The sequence below is a fragment of the Euleptes europaea genome, chromosome 1 (assembly GCF_029931775.1).
Source record: "Euleptes europaea isolate rEulEur1 chromosome 1, rEulEur1.hap1, whole genome shotgun sequence".
Classification (NCBI taxonomy): domain Eukaryota; kingdom Metazoa; phylum Chordata; class Lepidosauria; order Squamata; family Sphaerodactylidae; genus Euleptes; species Euleptes europaea.
The window spans coordinates 159,730,123-159,757,929 of NC_079312.1; the positions used below are offsets into that span (position 1 = coordinate 159,730,123).

Genomic DNA, 27,807 nt, shown 5'->3' on the forward strand with positions numbered 1-27,807 from the left:
TTTCCATTTTATCCTTACAACAGCCCTGCGAAGTAGTTTAGGGTGAGAATGTGTGACTGGTCCAAGGTACCCAGCAAGTTATCATGGCAGGGTGGGGATTCATACCCTGATCTCTAGATTCTTGTCCGACACTCTAACCACTCTTCAGTAACTTTCCCATTAAGAACCTTTATTTTTCCTTCTCCAAAGTAAATACATACAAAACTCCATCTGCACACAGGGCCACCAGCCTCCAGGTGAGGCCTGGCGATCTCCCAGAATTCCAGCTCATATCCAGACTACAGAGATCAGTTCCCCTGGAGGAAATGGCTGCTTTGGAGGGTGGACTCAATGGCATCATACCCCACTGAGGTTCTCCCTCCCCAAACCCCCTCCTCCAGACTCCATCCCCAAATCTCTTGGAATTTCCTCACCCAGAGTTGGCAACCCTAGCTACATGATTTGACTTTTTTCATGAGTTCACTTACCATTCATAGATTTTCTGATTTCAGTATAAACTGTGTCGTTCCTCCTTGTTACAGGAGCTGGAAAATGGATCAGTATGGAAACAATTATTCTCTCTGTGTATTGTCTGAAAACCAACCTAACTCACACCGTGCTATCCTGTGCCGGATTCGCTTTAGTTACTTCATTAATAATCCAGCTTTCTCCCTGAGTCTCAAGGCAGATTACAACTAAAAGCAATGCAGTAAGAATAGTACTATACACAGAACCAATAAAATTAGGGAACACAATTATTCTCTGTGTATTGTCTGAAAACCAACCTAACTCACACCGTGCTATCCTGTGCCGGATTCGCTTTAGTTACTTCATTAATAATCCAGCTTTCTCCCTGAGTCTCAAGGCAGATTACAACTAAAAGCAATGCAGTAAGAATAGTACTATACATAGAACCAATAAAATTAGGGAACACACTAATACAGACAGTAAAGCAGCATTAAAAGATCAGAGAACAATGCACTGAGGTACACAACATACAGCAGTGATAGAGCTGGGTTACAGGTAGGTGATGAAATTAGTACATGTGCTGAAAATCTTATTTCAACAGACCGGACAGGACTGTACTCAGAAGAAGCAGGCATGTAAAGTGCTGTGTCCGCCATTTGGACCGAGTGGCTTTGCCATCAGGCCTCAAATGATACGCTCTGCAGCAGACTGCTGTATTGCACCCAAAAGAAGAAAACTAGGACAAAAGTCTGCCTATTTGAAATACTTAAATGAAAGTCTAAACTAAGAATAGGCAAGGGAGGCTAAAGGTGAGGAAAAAGTATTCCTGAGGGGAAAATTGTGAACAATCACAGAGCCAGAAGAGGACCCAAACTAGGACCCAAACTAGCCTAGAAAGGCGTAATTCTGCTAAGGACTGCACTGCATACATGATACATGGTTATCCAAGCCCAAAGCTTCTTCTACATGTATGTGGAAATACTCAGAAAACTATTATGTGTTGTTCATTGGTTAAGTGGGGGATTTTGACTTTGACTGTAGCATGTGGCTTGGCTTATTTATCAAGTCATTTCCCCCCCCCCCTCTGAAGTAACACTTAGGCCATATTTGCATGGTCAATTTTGATGTTTGCTCAAAGCTCTTTTTAAAAATGCGACTTTAAAAATGCCTTTTCATCTTCCCAACGCTAAAGGAGAAGTTCCACTCCCCTCACTTGCCTGCTCCTTTGTTCCTGTTGGCATAGTTATTAGCATATGCATAGCTAACGTGCCTCTGTTGTTTTGCATTGTTCCTTGAGGGGGATTCTTCGCAGCAAACACCAAAGGTCGCATTAAATGGGCTCTTTAATAATGCAAAGCAGGTATGTGTCAGCTTCGCAGTCACTTCCGGAATGACGCTTCAGTGTGCAAAATTCAAAAAAATATGCGGGGCAATTCAGCCTGGAACGCGCTGCTAATTACCATGCAAAAATGGCCTTACTGTCTGTGTGGTGCAAGACACCTTCTATACTCTTGCTCTCTGTTCTGTAGAGGATGGGGGTGAATCTCCAATGAACACAGCTGGGGCCTGCGAACTGGACAGGATGGTGTAGCCCAAATAGGCTAGGCTCTTGGCCTGGCGTGTGTATTCCCAAATTATACAACTGTCTGGACTCCAGAAATAGAGAAAAAGGTTTTTAAAAATGCTTTATTTGAATAAAGGTGAAGTCAGGATTATAAATGCCTGAATTCCAATGCACACCTACCCTCTCAGGTCTTTTCTGCAATGTTCACACAAGGATCACATAAGAACATAAGAACATGTTTTACTAAGTCCACTTTCATTTAGCCTTATTTGGTTATTTTATTATAAGCGCGCGCGCGCACACACACCCCCTTATGTCCATATTTGGGCAGTGATGACATGTTTTTCAAAGGCCTCAATTTCCCTTCTAGATTTTTGATTCTGTAAGCTTGTGGCTATCACAACTTGCAATTGTGGAAAAAACATTTAGGGATAAAAGATTTAGAAGAAACATATTAAGTCTTTGAAACAAAGATTTTGTTTCTTCCTGTTTGCAGGCTTAAATCTTGCTCTTTTGGAAATGAACTGCAGAATTACCTTTGACCTCACTCAACACACGACATACCTCCGCTGCCCCGTCCTGCTAGGGTTGCCAGGTCCCTCTTCGCCATCAGTGTGAGATTTTGGGGGAGGAGCCTGAGGAGGGCGGGGTTTGAGGAGTGGAGGGACTTCAATGCCGTAGAGGCCAATCGCCAAAGTGGCTATTTTCTCCAGGTGAACTGATCTCTATTGGCTGGAGTTCAGTTGTAATAGCAGGAGATCTTCTGCTATTGCCTGGAGGTTGGCAACCCTAGGTCCCTCTATTCCTTTTATACAATTACACGAGGAAGCCATTTAATTACCTTTGTAAGGGTGAGGATCTGCCACTTCTACTTCAGTATATTCCACTTCAGTGTTCTCAAGGTCAATGCCTGTCCCCAAAATAGCAAGAAGATGTTTTCTTTTTCTGAAATGCATGGATTGGAGCTACCCTCTGCCTGGCCCAGGTTATCCTAGTCTTGTCAAATCTTGGAAGCTAAGCAGAGTTGGCTCTGGTTAGTATTTGGATGGGAGACCACCAAGAAAGTCCAGGGTTGCTATGCAGAGGAAGGCAATGGCAAACTATATCTTTTAGCCTCTTGCCTTGAAAACCCTACACGGTTGCCATCAGTCAGCTATGACCTGGTGGCACTTTACACACACACTGCTTGTTTTGGAACCTCTGACTCCCCACCAACAATCACGACACCTGTCCCAGATGGCTGAAGGCAGTTTACTGATGCATGGGAAGAGGAGGAGGAGGAGGAGGAGGAAGCCCCATCCCAGGCTGACCGTTAACAGACGTAACAAAACTGGACCTCCTCATTCTGGCAAAATCTACCTTTTTCTTGCAGGAAACAGAGTAAATGAGGTGCTTCTACACAATAAACGAGGTAAACACGATGACAGAGTAAATCAGGTACTACTGCATTTTAAGGACTTGGGGGCTGCTGACAAATTATTTATTTACTGCATTTATACCTCGCCTTTCTTCCCAGTGGGAACCCAAAGAGGCTTACATGGGTCTCCTCTCTGTTATTTTATTGTCTCAACAACCCTGTGAGGTAGGTTAAGCTGAGAGTGTATGACTGGCCCCAGGTCACCCAGTGAGCTTTTATAGCAGAATGGGGATTTGAACCTGGGTCTCCCAGACTGGGTCTGACACTCTAACCTCTACACCACACTGGTCTTTCCCTGAGAATATGGGCAATCAATGTCTTTGGCTTGCTGTACACAGGCCCTGGAATGAGATTGTACCACTTCCAACTGTGAGTGAGGGACTACATTTTTTTTGAAGTTTTCCTGTATTAATAATTCCCTAAATATGGCAAACCAGTATAGCATGTGAAGGGCTAAGCTTGGACCTTTCTGCTTGATGTGCTTTTAAAAAAATTGCAGGGGGCTTTTCCATGGAGAAGCATTGCAAACATGATGCCCCTTTCCACAGTACAGCCCATTTTGCCATCTCAGATTTTCACCACCTCATTCTGCTGCAGGTATAGAAAATCCAAACAATTTGTTATGATTTGAAACACAACCCAGGAAAATACCCATGGAGAGAATAAAATTGCTCCAAACAGATGTTTCTAATCGCCAAAGAACAAGTCATCTGTGGCAAATGTTAGCAATGTACTTGGAAATGCAAATAAAACTGAATGTACCTTTATTATTGTCTTCTTTTGATTTCATGTGATTTTCACCTTCTTCTTTATAGTCTGACCCTAAAAAAACCCCAAGACATATCTTAACAATAATATATTAACATTTGGTAAACGTGACACTTTAAAAGGCCCAAACACCAATTGAGGAGCATATAAAGCAAGTACAGATTAGCAGCCTAGCCACTATACACCTCCTATTCACCCCCTTGTTCTGACATTGGGTTTTTCTCTCAGTCCAGAAATTGAAATCAGTTTATAATCCTGCCTTTGACAGTTTGAGAGCAAAACTATGATTAGAGGTAGCTATTATAATTCTGGCTCAGATGTCATTGTTAAAGCTAACTAGGGAGGGAAGGGGACGCTCACAGAGTTTGGGAGAGAAAAGGAGAATACAGGACACTGCCAATCACATCAGACTTTGAAAACTGTATGGTATGTTGTCTGAACTAGGCCCTAAGGTAAAGGTCCCCTGTGCAAACACCGGGTCATTCCTGACCCATGGGGTGACATCACATTTCGACATTTCCTAGGCAGACTTTGTTTACGGGGTGGTTTGCCAATGCCTTCCCCAGTCATCTTCCCTTTACCCCCAGCAAGCTGGGTACTCATTTCACCGACCTCAGAAGGATGGAAGGCTGAGTCAACCTTGAGCCAGCTACCTGAAACTGACTTCCGTTGGGATCGAACTCAGGTCGTGAGCAGAGCTTTCGACTGCAGTACTGCAGCTTACCACTCTGCGCCATGGGCTCCTGAACTAGGCCTTAGGGAACAAAATACATGGAATAGTCTGCCTGCCCTCCTGTGTTTTCTTATTTAAATGTCAATGAGAAGGTTAGTCTACTCTGATGCTTAATATCACCTAGAATTTGCCCACCCCAAACCGGGCCAGGGACCTGAAGGCATAGATGCCTGATCTTATCACCAGGATAAGACTTTTAAAAAAGGAAGTGACATACATATTGTGTGCATTCTATACAATGGGTGCACAGGAGATAGATGGGATGCCCAGCGCTTTGTGGGCCTGGGGACCGGAGCTGGAATAATCTTGGACTTTGTGAGAGGATCTTAAAAACAAAGGCCTTCTGAAACTGTTGTAAGATTGTGGGCCACACTTGGCACTCCCATCTTAGCCATACATTTATTTACTTCTTTTATACCTTGCCTTTCTTCCAAGTAGGTACCGAAATAGGGTTACATCATTCTCCTCTCACCCATTTTATCTCACAACAATCCTGTGAGGTAGTGTACATAAATGCAATTTATTTGAAGGTTTATACTTGATAAAATCTCCACATTGAGTTTTAAAAGTTTTTCTCTTTCCTACCTGAAGATAGGCAGGAAGGGAGAAATCAAATGCATTCAATTATTGCCCAAGTACCAATCATCAAAGCTCTGGAAATGCTATTGGACATTCTGGCAAGAGACAATGAAATCAGACAACTAGGAGGGACAACAGAGACTTGGGAGACCAACGGGCTAGACTATATCTTCCTGGAGATTTCAGAAAAAGATTGTTTAATGCACTAGTGGGTGGGGAAACAGATAAAATTCCTTGGCATGGAGGGAGAGGGATCCATTTTGGAGGTCCATCTTGGCTGATTACGTCTGGCGGAAGAAACTCTCACACTAGAGCTCCATCTTGATGGCCACCATTGCCACATGGAGCACACAAAGAGCTGCCCGCTTAGATAAAGACTCCAAGGCAATGAGAAGCTTTAAGACTTCTGTAACTTCTAAGCCAAAGAGCCTGCCTCAGAAAAAGACATATACAGAGTGAGGGACAGGGGTATTGAGGGTTTACACCTTTGTTTTATATTCCTTGCTCAATCCCTTGCTGTGCAGAGTGTATGTGTGTGGCCTTTTTACTTTTAAAAAATGAGTTACTATTTTGAATGCTGGTAGTTAACTCTCTGGCCCTGACCTGGATGGCCCAGGCTAGCCTGATCTCGTCAGATCTCAGAAGCTAAGCAGGGTCAGCCCTGGTTAGTATTTGGATGGGAGACCACAAAGGAATACCAGGGTTGCTGTGCAGAGGAAGGCACTGGCAAACCACCTCTGTTCGTCTCTTGCCATGAAAACCCCCAAAGGGGTCGCCATAAGTCAGCTGCGACTTCACGGCACTTTACACACACACACACACACACAGTTAGCTCTCTGTACCACTATTCAAAATGGGTGCTTTGTAGGGTTGCCACTGGTGGGATATTTTGGGGGCGGAGCCTGAGGAGGGCAGGGTTTGGGGAGGGGAAGGACTTCAATGCCAATTGCCAAAGCAGCCATTTTCTCCAGGGGAACCGTTCTCTATTGGCTGGAGATCAGTTGTAATAGCAGGAGATCTCCCGCTAGTACCTGGAGGTTGGCAACCCTAGTGCTGTGGAAGGCAGTCAGTCAGTTCATGAATCCCTGTTTCCGTGGGAGTGCACAACTGCAGTAACCCATCCGTATGGTAACCAGTCTCTGGGTAATGGGAAACCAGACACTAGGCAGAGCCTTAGAATGGCAATATGGTAAATGAAGCTGGGAGCAATGGCCCTCTCGGCAGGTAATTCCTAATATGGCCAGTTGGTGGCAACAGGCAAATGTTTTAATGTTGTGTCTTTGTGTAGTTTTAATGGTTTTTAAGACATGTTTTTCTTATTGTTTTTTTATTCTATTAGCCACCTTGGTGGCCCTGATCGTAGCAGAAACGCAGGGTATAAATTTTGTAACTAAAATAAACAAATATGCTTATGAGGACCTCCTCATTGCAATATTTCTCATAATCCTAGATGCTATACCTATTTCATTAAAATAACAAAACAAAACACATTTTGGATATATTAATAAAAGTATTAGGTCTGTCCAGGATATTGATCTGACTGAAAAGTGAAGGCACTGAGACTGTAAGTGCACTGTTTTCTTAGATTTGCTTTTAAAAAAATCTGAAATAGTCATTTAAAACAGAATTTATTACCATAATACAATTCCCCTTCACTATTGAATCCTGATGTCATCTTCTCACCCATTGAATTGGTTGCTGGCATGGAGCTAGAAACAAAGCAGATTAAGAAAAGCATTGGTATTTTAGCACTAGGAATCCCTTTAAAGGCTGACCTTGCCTGTGACCATATAGATAACAGTTATGGCTTGACACGGAGAACAAAGAATCTGAAAAAATCACTGAGGATTTACAGATGCTACCAAAAAAAAAAAAAAAGGTACTCCTTGCTCTGCTTTTGGACGATGCGCTGTTGAACTGAAAAGAAACCCCAATGCTGGGTCATATCTTAGGTCTTCATGCGTTTATGATTCATGTATTCGATTGATTTCCAACACATAAGAATCTCAATAGTTATTTTTTCCATGTGGTGAGCTTTTCCATTAGAACAATGTGGGCCCCATGAAGGAACTGTACCACCATAGACAGGGGAGGTCTTAGCAATTATGGGGCTCTGGGCAAAAGTCCAGAATGGGGCCCAAGAATCACTGCCTCCCCGCATCTGGGGCCAAGCAAGGGTTGGTCTGAGCCCCAAATGGGGGAAGTATGAGCAGCTGTCACTGTGAGAGGGCAGCCTGATCTCCAAATAAGGCGGGTAGAAGCAGCGGTGGAATCCTTACTCTCCCTCCCTCCACTGTGGGGGAGTCAGGGCCCCTCCATCATGGGGACCAGGGCAGCTGCCCTGGTTGTCCATTGGCTAAGACTGCCCCTGACCATGGCATGTGGAGGAGGAACTGCACAACTGACTCTTTCCCTTGCAGTAAACAATGCTATCAGGGTGAAGAGTTCAAACCTAGCCTTCTCCTTCATGTGCTAGCTAAGTGTAATCAAGTGTATTTGTGAAATTTAAAGAAGTCCTTTTATGTTTAAATTGTTTGCTGCTCTGAGACTTTCTGTGATTTCACATAAAGTTGTAACCGACCTGGAGGACTAAAGACAACATATGCTATTTCACAGATGTGTGAAGCCATTCTTGGAATTTTGCTGTTTCCATTAATAGGGACAGGATCATGTCCTTTTGCTTGACACGTTTACTATTTTTAATATGACATTTTTGTATCTGCTGGGATTATTGGGACATTTTTGAACACATGAAGCTGTCTTATACTGAATCAGACCCTTGGTCCATCAAAGTCAGTATTGTCTACTCAGACTGGCAGCGGCTCTCCAGGGTCTCAGGCAGACATCACCTAGTTGCCTAGTCCCCCTAACTGGAGATGCCGGGGATTGAACCTGGGACCTTCTGCATGCCAAGCAGATGCTCTACCACTGAACTACAGCTTTCTAGCCTTCAATTTTAAGGTCCTATTGGGTATACTAGTGCACATAAATGATCCTTACATAGGGCAGTGTCTGGAATATATATCCACCATAAACATCTCACCATTAATAATAAGAAATGCAGCTTACCCATCCAATTCCATAGAATTGCCTTTAGCTGAAAGTAGGAAGGAAATTAAAATTAGGAAATTAAAACTAATTAAACTTAGGTACTATAACTATCCTACACAGGTGGAAAGACAATTGTGTAAATAAATGTATGTCAGAAATGCTGTTGACCCAATCCAGTCAAGAAGTATATGCTGGATGAGTAACTGGGTGCTGTGCACACTATTCCTAGCCCAATCTGGCAATGGCTTGAACTGGATTGTGATTGTTAACAATAAGTCTGTGGTTATTAGTCCACTGAGTTTATGCATCATGAATGTGCATAATAGTGAACAGACACATCCTGGAAAAATCTTGCAAGGCGACATTGCATTTTAATTATGATCACAAATATACATACAAAAATGAAACTAAGAAACCTCTGAAATCATCTCAAGGTTATCATAAGCACAAACCTTTCTCACTGACTTCACTTTATGAAATTTCCATACTTTAAGAAATCAAAAAGTCCAGAACTACATCGTTTTGAGCAAAATATTGACGTTTTTATCTGGATAGCACTATTCAAACTGTTAAGGCCAATATCAACTGGTAGATTAAATCAATCAAAAAAAATTGCTTGCATTCTGAAACTGCGGGAGCCAGTGTGGCGTAGTGGTTAAGAGCGGCAGACTCTAACCTGGAGAGCCGGGTTTGTTTCCCCACTCCTCCACATGCAGCCTGCTGGGTGACCTTGTGCCAGTCACAGTTCTCTCAGAACTGTCTCAGCCCCACCTACCTCACTAGGTGCCTGTTGTTGGGTGAAGAAGAGATTGTAAGCTGCTTTGAAACTTACAGAAACCAACTCTTCTTCTACTTTTTTTGAATGAAAACAGATTAATCTGGAATACTGGATTGGATTCATTCTACCAATTCATCCAGTTAACTATGGAGGAAGGCTCTGCACTCAGCTGAGTAGAGGAGCAGTAGCCAATCCATTATTTTCTGTACAAATAGAAGACCTCCCCCCCTTTACAAAACGTCCCTCCCTTTACAAAGCTGTGACTGGCAAAGAGGTTATCTGAAATGTTTGGACCATCAAAAGCTTTTGTAAATGGAATAGCAGCTTGAATAAGATTATATTCTAACCCAGTACAGACATAGGCTTGGATTCTGCCTAAAATTTCTGCAGATGGAAAGTGTTCCATCCATGACCTTCCTGCCTCCCCACTCCCACTGCAACCAAAAAATGCCCTTCAAAATTCTGATCTTGGGAGACAGGGGACCCCAAGGAACAGCTTGGTGGAGAGTTGGAGGTCTACTGTGGCAGGGAAGAAATTAGCAAAAATTGTCTCCCTTACAGCTGTGTAAATTTTAGGCAGGATCCAAACTATGATGCTGCCTGTTCTAACTACAGTTAGAGAGTACTGTGTGAACTCAAAAGGTTGGCATGCTCCTTCCTTGTCCCTTTTCTTCCCTTGGGAATGAATTTTCCCCTTCCAGTCATCTTTGCAGCTAACCCTGGTGCTGTATTATGTCTTTGCTGACATTATCACCAGTCCTGGTGAGTTTCACACTGCAGTTTGCAACTATAGTTAGAAACGGGTTTGCAAACTTGGCTTGCAGCTAACCACAGATCTAACACTGTTTAGGCTTAAAAAGGGAAGGGGATGGACACAGGAAGCTTGAGGGCCACTCCCAGTGAGGAGGGCTGATGCAAAGTTACTTCCAATAGCAAGAAGGATTTCTGCTCTATTCACTGAACAATTGAAAGCAAAATATAATATTTTTACCTTTTGCCTTCTTTTTGAAGTACCACCAGAAAGTACCACCCATGCTGAGGAGGACTAGCAGAACAAATAATGCAATAAGCCATTTCTTCCATGAAGCCAGAATGACTAGAAGTCAGGAGAAAAACAGGTCAGGGTTCATAAGCATCTCTTCATAACCACAACACCAATCACTCCCTGTAAGTTCTGTGCTGTTCAGAGAATCAGGGAGACCAAACTATACTGATGAGAACGAACAGCCAACAGATCGTTGGCAGCCAACAGATCGTTACCACCAGGAACCTGTTCTTATGGTACTTTGATAGCACAGTTGCGGCTCTCCAGTGGTTTATTTATGTATGTATTTATTTAAAACATTTATTAGCTGCCTTTCTCCCTTGCGGAACTCAAGGCGGCTTACAATATAAATTAAACAATTATTTTCAAAACACAATAAAACAATAAAGGTCACAATTTAATTGTTCCATTTCATGCTATGCTGATAAGTCTAACGCAAGGAAGACCATGTGGATGGAGCTGATAACACTGCAGACCAGCATTGCCTTTCTAATACTGGAGTGGCCAGCCTCCCTGATGCCAGCCCCTCCAAAAACATTCTTCTTTATTCTTACATTAACAGAGAAGCATGAAACAGAGCCATGAAGGAGGGGCAGCTATGCCACTCTTGTAACATAGGAACTGTCCCTGCATTTCTGGTTGGCTCAGGATGCCTGTATGCTTCCCCCCAGTGTAAATATTAGCTCTGGAAGGGCCATTTGAACTTAGAAAAATGGCATGGGAAAAAATTTAAACCCCTTTCCTCCTGCCCCAATCCAAATTGGTTCCCCAGCAGCTGCTATTTATTTTAAAAAAATTACAGGAGATTTGATCCTGGATCCTTTAGTATATCTTGTCTGGTATGGCCTTCAAAAGAACATAAGAGTAGATCTAATGGATCTTGGACACCCACCATCCACATTTGGAGGTTGCAATATTCTATATTACTCCTTACATTTGGAATAAAGTTCATCACAGCACCTATTGGATATGAAGCAAACATATTCTGAGGGGCTGTGCAGGGAATAAACACAGAAAGAGCCCTGCTGCATCAGAGGAGTGATCCATCACACAGCAGCCAACTAATTGTCCTGGAGGGCAAACCAACATGGCATAGAGGAGCCTGATGTTGCCCCAGAAATAATTTACTGAAATGTGGAAGCACTTTTCCTTCTAATGTACACATTTCTTCTTTTCCTTTTGCACTTCTCTGTGTCAAACTGGTTTTCAGAAGTTTTACAACACCTTAGGAGGTGTCGGCTAACATCTGAGAAATTGCTTGTCCAAGATTCGTTTTGATAGAGATGCCCATGTATTTGCATGACTGGTATGGCTCCTATAGGATAGTGCCCATGCCATCACTAATAACAATTTCCCCATCCTCAAAATGATGTGATTTTTTAAAAGTTTTTTTTTAAATAGGGATTTTTTTGTCAGTAAAAGCTGAGCACTTTTCCATTTTAGCCCTGAGCAAGTTTCTTTACAACCCCCCAGCAAAGGTATCATTTTACCTGTTGTAATCTACCCCACCTCAAAGGTTAATGACCCCCCCAACTATCTCCATCATTAAGCATACACACCCTCTTTAAAAAAACAAACAAACTAGCTGTGATCTTGGTGCAATGGAAACTCCCCTCTAATGTGCTTGCACAATAAGAACACTCTTTTTGCAAGTTCAGGGCTACTGCCACCACAGGGAACTCTATCATATATCATGGTCAAAGATCAGCAGAATAAAAGACACATGAATAGAGGGGCTACAAGAACACAGTAGGTTCCATAGGGAAGTAAGAGGCATCTCTTTCTCATTTCCTCCACATACATTGCATATGACTTTCTGTATAACTGGGTGATTAAATGGTATAAAACTCAGGGCTCCTGTAGCTTTAAGAATTGTATAGAAAAGCAAACATCATCAGACATCCTTTTTCTCTTCTATGCATGACAAACTGCACCTGCTGAAATTTTCACAGAATTTAAACTTGTATCAACAGATCAATTTAGCGGTCAAGGGTTCACCCAAAGAATCCCAAGAACTGTAGTTTGGAGAGGGTTTGCTGATAAAAGGGAATGACCATTAAATCAGTATAGGTCAGTGTACATATGGTTTGGAAGATGCAGGAATCCTGTCTGCCCTAAAGGGCAAGCCCTTCTAACATACTGATAGACACAGAGTCCCCTCTCTCTGTGGCTCTGCACAGTGAATCTATGAGCAAAACTCACCCTTGATGATTACTGGCTTGCTCCATAACAGTGATTTTGCAGAGTTTTCAGCTGCACAGAAGTACTTCCCTGCATCTTGGCTTGTTAGTCCTGTTTTGTGCCAGGTCGCTGTGTGCATTTTATTTTCTGTTACCTTACGCAAAAGTTGTGCTTCGTTTTCCTTAAAAAAGTTGAACTCAATAGGGAAAGATCCTGAGGCGACACTGCAAAAAAGGATAAGATCTTGGCCATCTTCCACATCTCCATGTGAAGGGTTTTCCAAGCTTATGTTATAAACCGGAGCTATAGATCAAATGCAAAGAAACAACTTAGGACCGGATTATGAACTAATGTAGTAGAAGCATTCGGTGTCTGGCAAATTATTTCTGTGCTAGCAGGAGGACATGAAAATGGCAGTCAGACAGAGAATTAATTTTTAACCAGTGTGAGTATGTAAGTAATTGCTGTCAATATAGTATATATGATTACCATTATATGCATATTTGTGAGTGATAGATGCTGCAGGTACTTTATGAAATTAAGTAAGAATAAGTTGCTTCTCCACCTGAAGACGTTTGGCAGATGGACAGGAACAGGGCCTTCTTTTCAGCCACTGGCAGTTCAGCACCTCCGTCCAAAAGTTCCAGCTTATTCCCCCATGCTCCTTAACATTTACATGAAACTGCTGGGCCAAATCATTTGGAGCACAGCATCACCATGCAGATGACATGCAGCTGTCCCCCACCTTTCCATGTAAATACAGTGTAGATGTCGTGTCCCATAGTTTAGAAGCAGCCAGCGACTGGATGAGGGTAAATAAACAACCTTAAAGCAGAGAAAACCTAAGAGCTGAGGGCTAGAAATAAGGGAATAGGTGCATAACCTGTTGTACACTAAGGTCTTTTATGCATGGCTCTTGTCTCACTCTTTTATATCCCAATATCAGAAAACCTTATGCATGGTGTGGCTTGTTGCAGGAATCAGGAAGCGTGTGAGTCTCTGCCCCTTGAAAACGCTGCTTTGTAATTGGCTGTAGTGCTTACTGTGATAATGTCACCCTGCCCCCTCCCCTTCCCCACCCGTGAGTGGCCTCTTCACAACCCATTTCTTAAAATGGAGGATTGTAGAATCACCAGCCAAAACCCATAAGCGTCTGTCCCCACACCTTGAAAATGCAGCTCTACTCAGAAAACGAAAAGTGGGGAGGGAGATTCTTCACTCATGTGTGATTCTGTGAACACAACACTGTTCAAACAGACGGGAGAAGATGCTATGGGGGGAAGTTCTTCTCTGGGAGCCTTTCCCCGTCGCCTTTCCTCCCCTGCTAGTCTGATTCCATATCAATCTAGCATTAAATCATCTAAAACATTAATCAAAATTGCAGAGAGAGGTGGCAGAGGCTAGGATCGGATGCTCACTGGCCTCTCCCCTGCATTTGGGTCATGAGTTACCCGGTGTGTGTGTGAGAAAATAAACAACCCTAGCTTCCACTGCCTCTCTCTGTGATTTTGATTAGTGTTTTAGATGATTTAATGCGACATCAATATGCCATCAGACTATCAGGGAAAAAATGGAGCCCAGAGAAGGAAGCGGCCACATAGCTGCCTCCATCTCCGATATGGCTTCCCAGGGCATTGCAGAGGGGATGGCTGAAGGCTGGCTGGAGGAGGAGTTGGAAGGCAGGGGCGTATCGGCATGTGGGAAGATCAACCCGCGACTTGGCTATGCACCTTCCTGTAACTGAGTTAAGCTTGGAATAAAACTTACTTTCGGGATAAAACAGGGATTGGAAAACCCAGGGGAGTTGTGGGACGGAAGTGAGCTGAGCCCTCAGGGAAGAGAACGTCATGTATAACCCTCGCGGATACAGAAACAATCACGGGAGAATTGAGAGACAAACCAACCATGCATAAACAACCAAAGTTACACTTCCACTGGAGGAACAATTATGCCCCTGGCATTGTAGAAACACCCCCGGCTAGCATTATCACTATAGGCCTTACAGAGAAAACTCTACATTTCTGTGTTTGAAGGTTTTGATCTGTGACTGTATTCATTACCTCATTCTCTGTGTTATTGTGTTATTGTATCCAATGGACAGTTTTATGATGATTTCATGTTTTTCATGATTGTTGTTAGCTGGCTTGGCAGCCTCAGATGGAGCTAAAAGGTGGCATATAAACCACCTAAACCGAATCAGGGTGAAAAGTTTTCCTGGAATTTCAAAAACTCAGTTCAGTCATGAAATGAAATCATTGTTTATTTTAACTATAAACCAGGATTTAGCTCATAGGTGATCATTTAAGTCCTTGCCTTACCAAATGTTGGTTTTATCACCAATTTGGGCTGCCAAGTCCCCCTGTGCACCGGCGGGGGATGGGGGTGATGGAGCCTGGGAAGGACAGGAACCTCAGTGGGGTACAATTAGGGTTGCCAGGTCTGGGTTGGGAAATACATGGAGATTTTTGGGGTAGAGCCTGGAGAGGATGGGGTTTGGGGAGGGGAGGGACTTCAATGGGGTGCAATGCCAGAGAGTCCACCTTCCAAAGTGGCCATTTTCTCCAGGTGAATTGATCTGTCACCTGGAGAACAGGTATAATAGCAGGAGACCTCCAGCCACCACCTGGAGGTTGGCAACCCTAGCCATGGCTCTGTCCAACTTGGTCACTGCACACACAAATATTATGGAGACTCAGCAAGTCATATCAGACTGAGACAGCTGATATAGGGCATGGACCCCAGATCCAGCTTGTGTATTCTGTAATGTATAAACTGGCATGTTTCAATTTGGGAGAAAATGATTAAAGTACATAATCCTTGGGCAGGCCATTTGGATCAGGCATGAAACTAATGGCCAGATGAAAAGCTTTTGAGAACCAGCCTTGGGCTTTATACTGCCTTACTACAGAGCAGTTGCTGCTTTAAAAACTCTGTTCTCCTATGTATGTATTGGAAACACTTACTTATCACTGTGATATTGAGCCCATTGCTTTGGAATTTCTTAGAATGGCCATTTTTAGCTTCACATTTGTATTCTCCTTGAACGTGCTCCTTAGTTGCATTGTCCTTAAACTCTGCCGGTATATCTTTTTTTACTTCAGTTTTGCCAACGGTTACGTTTCCTCTGTAGAGAGTATACGTTATAGGTAGAGTTCCATTAGAATAGCAGCGCAAAAGAAAAGGGCGCCCCAACACCGCCCCTTCAGGGAAGTGGGTGGCCCTGTAAAGATGTGGCTTCGAAACTGGAGCTGAAAAAGAAGAAAGTGAATCTATTAATGAGTGAATTTATTAATACCCCAACTTGTATTTCATTTATGGCACAATTGTAAGGGGTTGCACTCTTCCTATTGACTTCAGTGGACAGAATGGGGTAATTCTGCAGGAACTCAAGCCTGTGAAAAAGCTCCACGCTTTGCACTTGAAGATCCACCCACCCCAACCTTATTCATCCCACCTTAGTGCCCTCCTATGCAGCGATAAGGGAAAAGCACACTTTCCATGCTCAGCAGCACTCCCTTTTAACCAAATATGAGGGGAAAAACTTCCCCCTACAGCACAGGATACAAAAGATACGGCCTCCTTTTTTGATAGGTATTTGTAATTTAAAATATTTATAGCCTGTTTTCTGTGTTATGAACACACCAAAGGGCTCCAAACAAAATAACCAAGAATAGAACGGATCGATAAAAATAATAAAGGAGACAGGTGGGGAGCAGATTAAACAATCTGAGCAGCAGAATTTTTTTAAAGCTTTCATATCATAAAGGCAGGAAGAAAAAGTCTAATATCAAACCAGATCCAACAATCTCATAGTAAAAACCAGGAGCAAAAACAATAAGGGCCCCTAACAAAAACGAGGCATTGAGGTGGGACAAATGATATGGAGCAAGTTGATCACAATCACATTCACCTCTACTAATAACTAACAGTGCAGTCCTATGCAGAGTTGCCTCAGACTAAGCCCGTTGCAATGAATAGGATTAGACTGGAGTAACTCTTTTGCAGTGCAATCCTATGCAGTTACCCCAGTGTAAACCCATTGAAATGAATGGGATTAGACTGGAGTGACTCTTTATGATTTCACATTCATCTCTACTAATAATTTTAGTGTAATCCTATGCAGAGTTAAAAGGTAAAGGTAAAGGTCCCCTGTGCAAGCACCGGGTCATTCCTGACCCATGGGGTGATATCACATCCCACCGTTTCCTAGGCAGACTTTGTTTACGGGGTGGTTTGCCATTGCCTTCCCCAGTCATCTTCCCTTTACCCCCAGCAAGCTGGGTACTCATTTTACAGACCTCGGAAGGATGGAAGGCTGAGTCAACCTTGAGCCGGCTACCTGAAACTGACTTCCATCGGGATCGAACTCAGGTTGTGAGCAGAGCTTGGACTGCAGTACTGCAGTTTACCACTCTGCGCCACTGGGCTCCAGTCTAAACCCATTGAAATGAATGAGATTAGACTAGAACAGTGGTGGCGAACCTATGGCACGTGTGCCAGAGGGAGCACTCAGAGCCCTCTCTGTGGGCATGAGTGCCGTCGCCCCAGCACAGAGTTCGCCTGAGCTCGTTACTAGAAAGCCAGAGGGATGCTGGGCCGGGCTGCTCCCCTCCCTCTCTCCGCGCGCACCTGAGGGCATTTCTCACATCACCTGCCCCTCTGCCCAGCAGCCCAATGGGAGCGCTTCCTTCCTCCCCTGTCACATGCGGCAGGAAATCTACAAGGAATCTGCATCAGGAAATCTACAAGGAATTTTCTAGCATTGTAGCAGCTGCAAAGGTAAATTTTAGTAACAGATTTTTACAGTTCTGTAAGATGGAGACAACCCTGTGTTTTCTTACTTCTCCAGATAAAGCCAAATTTGAAGAACTTGATCTTTCCTGCTTTCACTGGTTAGATTTAGGAAATCTGGAAATTGAGCTATTAGAATTTCAAGAAAGCTCTATCTGGAAAAATAAATTCTATGACCTGCGTGAAACACTTGAGAAGACAGAAAGATGACAAAGGACAGCACAGTTAGTTCTGAAAATGAAATCCTTAAAGTGTGGAATTCTCTGCCAAATAATTTTAAGTCAATGAAAGCACTTGGGATTGCTTTCCTTAATTTGTTTGGATCATCTTATGCTTGTGAGCAGCTGTTTTCACCTTTGAATTATATCAAATCTGACACCAGAAACAGACTAACAGATGACCTGAGTGCTGCATGTGTTGCTCTCAAACTTACAAAGTATGCGCCAAGGTTAGACAAATTATCAGCATGCATACAATAGCAAAAATCACATAAATTGTTCAAAAGCATGCCAAATGCAAACTTTTACCTTTCAATAAAAAGTTGTTAGATTCATTGAAAGCTCTGTTATTTTGTTTTTCTTTTAAGACAAAAGATGTTAATGTATGAGTTGATTTTTCTAAACTAAAACCTCAATATTCAGGTTAAATTGCCGTGTTGGCACTTTGCGATAATTAAGTGGGTTTTGGGTTGCAGTTTGGGCACTTGGTCTCTAAAAGGTTCGCCATCACTGGACTAGAGTAACTCTTTTTAGGATTGCACTATGAGAGTATAGAGGATTGGTGTGCTCTGAAGGGTTAACACCCTCTGTCCAAATGCCTGCTTGCTCCTCTCTGCTAGGCAGCACCAGAAACATTTCTTCATTAGTGGATTCCAAGTAGATGGGAATGCATTACCTTTCATCTTGCCATTGGCCAGGTCTTTCAAGCACATTCCCCCATATGCCTTCCCCTTACTTAGCCCTGGAGAAGCTTATATAACCCCAACCGCCTGCATCAAGACATTCGCAGTGTCACATCATCCTGGATTGTGTTCATGTATCTCCCTGGGCCAATTGGGATGCAGACACACTGAAGAACGGCTATCAGTGCAACACCCAACATGTGCAAGGTCTTCATTCTGCAACTAATGTGTGTGTTAAGTGCCGTCAAGTCACTTCCGACTCATGGCGACCCTATGCATCAATGTCCTCCAAAATGTCCTATCTTTAACAGCCTTGCTCAGGTCTTGCAAACTGAGGGCTGTGGCTTTCTTTATAGAGTCAATCCATCTCTTGTTGGGTCTTCCTCTTTTCCTGCTGCTGTTAACTTTTCCTAGTATGATTGTCTTTTCCCTTACCTTGAAAACCCTATGATGAGACAATCTGCAACTAATAGTTCCTCGTTGTTGATCAAATAAGAAGTTCTTAGAGGTCTATAAATCAACTCACAATAAACAGATATCTGTACAGGGTCGCTCTTTTTGACGATTCCTTTCATCTCTGCCCTGCAATCATAGACTCCGCTGTTAGGTACGTAGGCCTTAAAGGCATAGGAAGTAGAGTGTGCCAATAATGCATTGTCCTTCAGGAGTGAGACATTTAACAGCAATGAGCTATTAACTAGACATGACATTTGTAACATAGTGCCTTCATCCAGGTGTTTTTTAGAAACATGTAGTTCTGGTTTGGAAAACAGCTCTGCAAAAAAGATAAATGGAACACAAAGGTAATGCATTTACAGCCTTTCCACATTGCTAATGTATACGGTAATACAATGGATGTGCAGTTATTATTCAATGATATCAGGGCATCTAGTCATCTTTCATGAATATGGCATTTCTGATGTGGAAATGTAATGTTTTTCCTTTGTAATGTTTTTAAATTTGCTAAAATAGAAAACAACTACAGTACAAAAACACAGTGAATAATAGTCACACAATGGAAAATGCCAGCAGTGAATCAGTAGCTAGATTATAATGCATTTTCATGAAGTTGGCTAGTACAAGGCCGACATTAAATTGTGGAACACAATAGTGACGATTCGTGGAGTTGTTCTTTTATTGTTGTTTATGTATGGATTGTTACTATCTTATACCTATTTACATTTGGTCACAGGTGCTGTGTTTTTGCTTAGCTTTCCATGGTTGCAGCATGAGTTTGTGTTCTTTGGTAACTAGTACAAGGACTTGGCTCAGGAAATCAGTAAGTTCTACTGTTTCAGTTAGACCTAGGGATGCCAGCTTCCAGGTGGGGCCTGGGGATCCCCTTGAATTACAGCTCATCTCAGACTACAGAGATCAGTTTCCCTGGAGAAAATGGATGCTTTAGAGGGTGGACTCTATGGCATTGTACCCCACAGAGGACCCTGTCCTCCCCAGGCTCCATCCCCAAATCTCCAGGAGTTTCCCAATTTGGAGCTGGCAACACTACCCCCATCCCCTGCTGGTATCCAGGGCAGACCTGGCAACCCTACTTAGACCCCAAAATGTAACTGACTTTCCTTAGACAGAAAGTATACAAGACTGATCCCAATACTTGGCTACTAAAATTCTGGCAGTCATCATCAGATTCTAAATCAGTCAGCTCTCAGGTCAGTTACCAATGGGCTCTAAAGGTATATTGAGCAGTTTCCAATATAAGCTTCTGATCTGTTGTTATCTCAGGTCATTTATGCATGGGAGTTTTACCTTAAGTTCATTGATCACTGGTCCAATACTTTCCTGTTGGGAATCTATGCAAGAGCAGTCTACAAGCTCAAATCAAGTCCCCGCCCCTTCAAATGCTGCTTTGTAATAGTTTTACTTTGTAGAGCTTACTGTGAGAGAAAATCCCCCCCAACCCAATTGCTGCATAAAAAAGCGTTTTAAGAACAAACAACAAAAAACAGAGCAATCTGAAAGGGGAGGGAGAAATCCAACCCTCGGTTTTCAAAAGCCTTTCTTCTGCTCAGAATGAGCTCCCAGAAAGCAGGAATTGGCTGTGAGAGAAACCAAGCTTGTGTGTCCCACGCTTTGCCTTATGCATAGGGATTTCACCCATGCTGAGCTTAGAGGAGAGGGAACAATTGGGTTAACAGAGGAACGGGAACTCCCGGGATTTGTGAGGGCTGGCAGCGATGTCATCTCTAATGGATGGGAAACTCATGCATAACTCCAAGAAACAACTGAGATAGACCGAGGGCAAAAGTACCCATGCATAAACAACCTCAGTTGCAAATGTGATTCCCCCGCCCTGCAATATTTACAAATGGCAGGAGAACGCCACCATATGTGAAAGAAGTCTGCTTTTAATTCAGAACCTCTCCAACATGAATCATGGAATTGGTTAGGAGCCAAATATCAGTATTTAATAAAAGCTTTCTTCAAGTTCATACAGAGAGAGCAAGCTGGACCATTAACATACAGTCTTTCCCATGGTGAGCTGGAAATACTCTTATTTTACATTTTCCCCCAATTTAAGCTGCAACACTTGTTGCGGGGGAAATTAATTTCTTCCCCCACCCTGTTTGTGAAACATGACTAAGGAAGTGTCGTGGGTACACATGGGATAACTCCTGTGTCAACATCCCGAACTGAAAATAAACCCAAAATTAGCTGTTTCAGTAATTTTATGGCTTTTTTTTTTTTTTTTGCACAACCCTATTTTTAAAGTTTAATTATTATGATACCTCAGCCCAGGAGTACTGAAAAAAAAATCCTCTTTTGAAATATTTTCTCTTAAGTGAGAAAAGCCTTGTCTTACAAAGCATTTCACTCATTCCAAATGTACAACACAAAACTGTGGGAATTAGGAAAACTTGGAAAATTTGAGGGAGTTCTGAAAAAACAACAACAACCCTCTACTGCATACAACAGGTTCAAGAATTTGTTTTAATGTAAATATTTTTGGTAACAATATGCTGTAATTGTTAAATGATAAACAGTTCAAATTTTCAATTTTATAATGTTTAGCTTAATATCCAGACATGATGGCCACGCTAACTACTGTGACCCTGTGAGGGAGTTTCAGTCAAAATAAAACAAGGTGTCTTTTTGTGTACCACAGATTTTGTTTTCTATCTCAACTTTTATTTTTTTTCTCTTAGAAGACAAAAATGAAAAAAAATGTGCTAAGGTAATACAGGGTGCAGCAATTTGTAACCCTTTCTCAAATCTTGGGTATATTTGCAATTTTTCTCATATAAAATGAAGATATTTATCCTTTAAAACCCTGAAATATGTCAAATAGTACGATTTTATATGCTAAATGATGTGTTTTATGTTGCTTGATCAATAAAAGAAGTTCAGGTTTGATAGGAAACTAAATATTGCATATATTTCATATTTTCCCAAACATTCTGTTTTGGGGGGGAAGCGGGGAAGGGATTTTTTTTTCCTGTGGCTTCAAAACTTCTGGAAATTTTACACCGCTAATTGTCTTACAACAGTGGTTAGTAGTTCCTACTTGTTAGCCACTTCAGAGAACTGCCACTGAAGGTATCATACATAGTATCTTAAAGAATTGCATCTAACTAGCGGATTGTGACTTAAGTCCTACACAGAAACTTTGTTCTGGTTCCTTAAAAAAAAAGAAAAAAGCAGAAGCAATAGTCCCAGATGCAGGTGAGGGCCATGTTTGCAACCCAAGGCCAGGAGTGCTGAGGGGAGGAGGCTGGTGCCTCCGGATCAGCGGTGGTGGCGTGCTCCCTGTAGTTGGCAGAAGGCAGCCTGGGAAGGGCATGGGAGTGCTCCTTCTACACAGGCTGCCCTGCCCATCCCTAACTTAGCTGGGCTGCAGCGGGGACCCTTCCCCTCACTTGGCTCTGGTGCTCCCACCCACGTGCCCTTGAGTCTTGGTCATTAGGGTTGCGTTGCTGGTTTATTTCCCCAGGGTAATGCTGATCATGTGGGATGCTGGGGGTTTGCCACTCCGTGGTATCCCCCCAGCAGATGGGCTGAGTGGATGGGTTTCTCAGGTGGGTTGCCCGATGCTGGATCCATCTCCATGCTGTGCCAGTGCTCCTGCGGTTGTAGTAATTAAAACTGTGGCCTACCTTGTCCCAACCGGTTGTAGTGGTGTGTCACAAATCATATACAAGTATCACAAATCGTACACAGTTCAAGCTGATCCCACACCAGAGATTAGTGGCTTCAGAAATTCGTAAATCAGAACTCTGATCTGAACTCCCCAACATTTCAGATTACAGATTTAGAACAATAACTATTTATGCTAAGGCCATACACAGCGAGGTGTCTGCCTTCTGAGCTAGCACAATTGAGATCTTACCTGCCACTACAACATTCACTGTGACGGTTTTGGACACTCTCCCAAGTTCCACTTTGCATGTGTAATTGCCACTGCTCGCCAATGTAGCTACTGCAGAGTATGTCACAGACTCTCCACCCTTAGAATTATTAAGGATATTTTTGTCCTTCTGGAGGATCATTTCAATTTCATGCTGATGACTTAGGATAGTAGTACACTGAACCAAAATATTGTCTCCCTCTACAATGTTCTGTGGATAGACGGTTATATTGGGAACAGAAAACGGCTCTGCAAAAGAATAAGTCAAGACAGAAGAAATACTATAGTTAAAAGGATTTGTTTCTGAAGTTTTAAATTTCTACAGCTGCTTTCGACTGGAGACTCTAGTACACACGCAGAAGTAATGTATAAAGAATTTATTTTGTTTGAAATTTATATTTTTTTAAAAGCAAGAGTTTCAAAGATAATCCCACTGTTTTACTGTCTGTGACTTTTCTCCAAGAATGTTATCATCACATACTTTTGAAAATCCAGAAAGGGATTTAGGGATCAACTAGGCATAAGGGCAGAAGATCCCTATTTAAAACATGGATGGCCTTTAATCAGATAGGTTGCTTCCACACTAGCCATTTAGGCTGTTGCCATTATTTGTTCACTCAGTTTTATTGGAGAATCCAGACTTAGGGTATTTCTGCACTAATGGTAGAAACATTTTTGATATTTTAATGTCAATAGCAACCCATTGCTTTCCAATGCTTTCCATGTTGTCCTCCTATCTTTTAAAAAATTGATGTGTGGTGATTTTTTAAAAATGCAAAATGAAATTTTAGTGCTAGGTTGTCCTGTAATGACAATCTAAATACTACTGAGATTTCTCAAGGTCACAGTATTAAGAAATGTTTGTTCTATTTAATTATTTCTGTTCTCTTCCCTGGCTGCTTGACATATTCATATATTAATTGTTAACTATCAATTCTTGTTGGGGAGAGGGGAAAATAATCAGTACTGCCTTTCAAATAATCTCTTACTGTTTTATAGTACTATTATTAACTTACAATAATAAAAAAAATTTAAAGGCTTTGAGCGTAAAGTGAAAAGCAGTATTTGACCCCACTTCTCAAAAACCCCACAAGATCTGGTAATTAATAAATGATTCATGAATACTGTTGCTGCCTCTTAAGAGAAGAATAAATCAATTATGATTTAAAATAAAATTACTAAAAGAGAAATGCAGGACCTTTGCTGAATGGGACTTACTTCTGAGTAAACATGCAGTAGGAATTTGGAGATGGGAATTACTGGACTTTTATGCAATATTTAGTGCTGTGTCTGCTTGCAGCTGATTGTGGAATACAATGACTGACAGTGCAATCCTAAGGGAGGGGGCGAATGCTCTCAGGGAGCCAACTGACCTTTATGCTGGCGTATCTCTGAGAGCCAGTTATGGTGGAGCAGGCCTCCAGCGCCACTCCGTCGCTCTCAGGCACCATTACAGCCCCACAGCAGCTGCCCATTGGTGCAGCAGAGGCATAGGTGCCTCCCCAGCATCCAATTGCGGCACCTCCAGCCCTGCAAAAATCTCAGCTAGGATGCCACACAACTCACAAGGTAGGGCTCGTGCCATGGGACTCTGTTTCAGAGCTCCCTGCCATGCAGATTTAAAGCGAGCAGTGAGGCTCATGCTGGAATGCCTATTGGATATACTGGGAGCCAGGAATGCCAGTTGACTTGCATGGGCTCCACTGAAATACGTTACTGCACACAAAAGTTACAATGAATGCAGAATGCATTTAGGATTGCACTGTGAGTCCAGCAAAAGTTTCCCAGTGTAGAAGCCGTTGCACACATCAGGGAGTGGTATCAGTTTAAGGAGCAAAATGGAACAGGGTTGAGGAATGCAACCCCCTCCCCCGACACTCATGGCTTACCACCCCACACATCTTCCCAGCCCATTAATTCTTATAATTTTACCATATGATAGTGTACCCCCTGATCACAGTAGACCCAAGTTTTAGATCTGCATGCAAAGTTGGAAGTTCCTATAAACCGAATGTGAATTGCAGGCAGGTGACGGACCTGTATCCCCATGCATTTAATACTAGTCCTTAGAGATGGAGGTTTAATACTGTGTGATGTATTATGAGCAAGCAGCCTGTCTTCAGAGCAATGAGATGTGAATTTGACTGAGATTCCTCACACGGAGTTATGCGCAGCTTCTGCTTGATACTGCCCCATATGCAATCTAAAACCCCCAAAAACCTTATTCATATTTTTTTGTTGTTTCCAGAACGTACAATTCTGTAATGCTTGGGGTGGAACAGCAATAAATGAAAACAACTAACAATTCTACAATGTTACGTCATAGCATCAGTAACTAACAACAGTTGGGAATGTCTCACACTCATTCTGAGTGAACTGATTTTTCTCTTTGGATAGGAACTTGTTTTGACCCAGCTTCTTTTTGTAACTCACCCACCCCACACCTTTCTGTAAAGGTAAAAGGTAAAGGTCCCCTGTGCAAGGTAAAAGGTAAAGGTCCCCTGACCCATGGGGTTTACTAGGCAAACTTTTGTTTTACGGGGTGGTTTGCCAGTGCCTTCCCCAGTCATCTTCCCTTTACCCCCAGCAAGCTGGGTACTCATTTCACCGACCTCAGAAGGATGGAAGGCTGAGTCAACCTTGAGCCGACTACCTGAAACCGACTTCCTTTGGGATCGAACTCAGGTTGTGAGCAGAGCTTGGACTGCAGTACTACAGCTTACCACTCTGCGCCATGGGGCTCCTATACACCTTTCTGTGGTGAATATAAATTGGCCTGATGGATTAATGCTTCTGTACACTTGATGAATTGAGCTTTGATTCACAAAAGTTTATGTTAAAATAAATATGGTTAGCCTTTAAGGTGCCACTGGATTCCTGTTTTTATGCTGCTAAAGATTAATATGACCAACCTGCTGGAATTACTGTCTATTCAGTGTCTTGTAAAAGGTTACACTGTTAAATTAGGATTTCTCTCAGAAACCCATTCAAACATGGTCAGCCCAGGGGGCTGTAATAAGGAGCTCATCTTGCAACTCAAAACTTTCCTATGTCACTGCTAATCTGGGTGTAGTAATTACAGTGTTGGATTAGGATCTGGGAGACATTTGTCTGACACCCAGCAGGAGGACTGGGGGTGGGGACATGGAGGGGGTGATGTCCTGTGTGCCACTACATCACTTTGGAGGAAAACCTGGATGTGACATAAGGTAGCTCTAGAAATAGACAGACACTCTGTGGTAAAACCGTAGAGTTTCCAGTGATTCCTAGAGCTACCCTGTTTCACTTCCAGGTTTCCCAGAAGTGATGAAGCAGGACAGATGACAATTCTCTCAGTACTGCTTGGAAAGATGGTGGGCTAACAGGGCTGCTGCCCTGACCTGGATGGCCCAGGCTAGCCTGATCTCGTCAGAAGCTAAGCAGGGTCAGCCCTGGTTAGTATTTGGATGGGAGACCACCAAAGAAGTCCAGGGTTGCTGTGCAGAGGAAGGCACTGGCAAACCACCTCTGTTAGTCTCTTGCCATGAAAACCCCAAAAGGGTCGCTATAAGTTGGCTGCGACTTGACAGCACTTTACACACACACACAACAGGGCTGCTTGCAGGAAGCCCGACAGCCTTAGTTTCACTCTCTCAGCCTAACCAACCTCACAGAGGGGTTGTAAAAGTAAAATGGAGGAGACCGATGCCCACTGCCCAGAGCTCCTTAAAAGACGGGCAGGATAAAAATGTGGTATGTAAGTACTTTGCTGCATTTAGTAGTGTATAGTTCATGTAGGATGAGCTGGGCTCACAAAGAGAAGAAATTAGATGACCAGCATCAAGGGGGAAGACATTGTGCACATCAGATTTTAGGGGGTTCCAGTTGTCATTACTACCCATGCCTAGAAAAAAAGACAGAGGACATATGGCTGCAATTTATGAACACTCAATCATCATGGATGACAATATACTAAAGGGTGAAAAGATATTTGGAGTCAACAGAGGTAATGGGTACAAGAACAAATAACTATGAGGTGAATTTAAAATATAGGAATGACAATATAAAGCAAATTAAAAGCAGACTAACTTACCAGCAACACCAACAGTTGTTCTGTTACTGGGCTCTGATGTCTCAGACCCCTTTATTAAAGTTACTGTGACGGTACATTCAAAAAACAAAACGGTGTCCCCCTCATCGACTGGGAATTCCACCTCTGCAAAGTTTTCCGTTGGTTCAGGCTTAGTCTTACTGACTGAGGAAATACTTGGAGAAGGTCGGATTTTATAAAATGTGAAATAAAAAGGAGGATTTTCTCCTATTACTTCGCAACGTAACAATACATTTTCTCCTTCTGTCACTTGTGTTTTCTGGACAGTCAGTTTTGGCTTCATTATTCCTTTTGAAGAGAAAACAACCACCGACCATTAATCAGAACATGCTTGTCTTCATGGCTATGCTAGGCCCAAATCAAATAAGCTGATGAATGCCTGAGATCAAATCTCTTCTTCATTTAAAATTTTATTCATAGTAGGCATAGGGGCCTATGAAATGAACTTAGGGTTGGGGAAGGGTAAGAGTTTGCCTTTCCCCCTGTATCATTTCCCATATTGAATACCCAAAGTCTGAACTTGCTATTTACTCTAGGAGGAAAAACATATGGCTATGCTTTTAATATTGAGGCGAACAGCAGGTCCAGGAGTGAGATTTACATTGGGAAAGTGACAGGAAGGGAGGGTTAAAACCCTCCCCTTCAGCACTGTCATCCCAAATAAATAAATGTTTAGTTCCCACTGCTTATATGTTAATAGAAATTTAGAAAGATGGGAGACTGAGGAAAGCAGGTCTACTCAGAAGGAAATCCCATACTAACAATCTGTGGCGCTTGCTCCAAGGCAGGTGTCACGACTACAGCCTCAACAGGGTTGCCATCTCCGGGTTGGGAAATACCCAAAGATTTTTGGGGCAGAGCCTGAGAAGGGCAGGGATTGGGGAGGGGAGGGACTTCAATGCCATAAAGTCCAATTCTCCAAGGGAACTAATCTGTGTTAGCTGGAAATCAGTTGTAATAGCAGGAGACCTCCAGCTAGTACCTGGAGGTTGGCAACCTTATGTACAAGTCCCTGCTGCAGAAAAAAATCGGCTGGCCAAGAGGACCAGGAGTCAGATAACGGGATAGCAATGCACAATCACCGTGTAATAAAGAAGCACAT

General features: G+C 42.7%; 1 protein-coding gene across 1 annotated transcript in view; it reads right to left on the reverse strand.

The window, feature by feature from the left end:
- Positions 1–431: 431 nt before the first annotated feature.
- The window catches only part of PECAM1 (platelet and endothelial cell adhesion molecule 1), a 33,523-nt gene continuing 6,147 nt past the window's right edge, over positions 432–27,807 (reverse strand). Inside the window, exons 4-14 of the mRNA XM_056861991.1 lie at positions 26,688–26,993; positions 22,598–22,864; positions 18,782–19,030; positions 15,527–15,811; positions 12,585–12,866; positions 10,329–10,433; positions 8,578–8,605; positions 7,144–7,217; positions 4,191–4,250; positions 2,853–2,921; positions 432–524 (exon numbers count right to left, since the gene is read on the reverse strand). Of these exons, the coding sequence (XP_056717969.1) occupies positions 460–524; positions 2,853–2,921; positions 4,191–4,250; positions 7,144–7,217; positions 8,578–8,605; positions 10,329–10,433; positions 12,585–12,866; positions 15,527–15,811; positions 18,782–19,030; positions 22,598–22,864; positions 26,688–26,993 (1,790 nt within the window). The 3' untranslated portion in view covers positions 432–459. The remainder of the gene's footprint in view (positions 525–2,852; positions 2,922–4,190; positions 4,251–7,143; positions 7,218–8,577; positions 8,606–10,328; positions 10,434–12,584; positions 12,867–15,526; positions 15,812–18,781; positions 19,031–22,597; positions 22,865–26,687; positions 26,994–27,807) is intronic.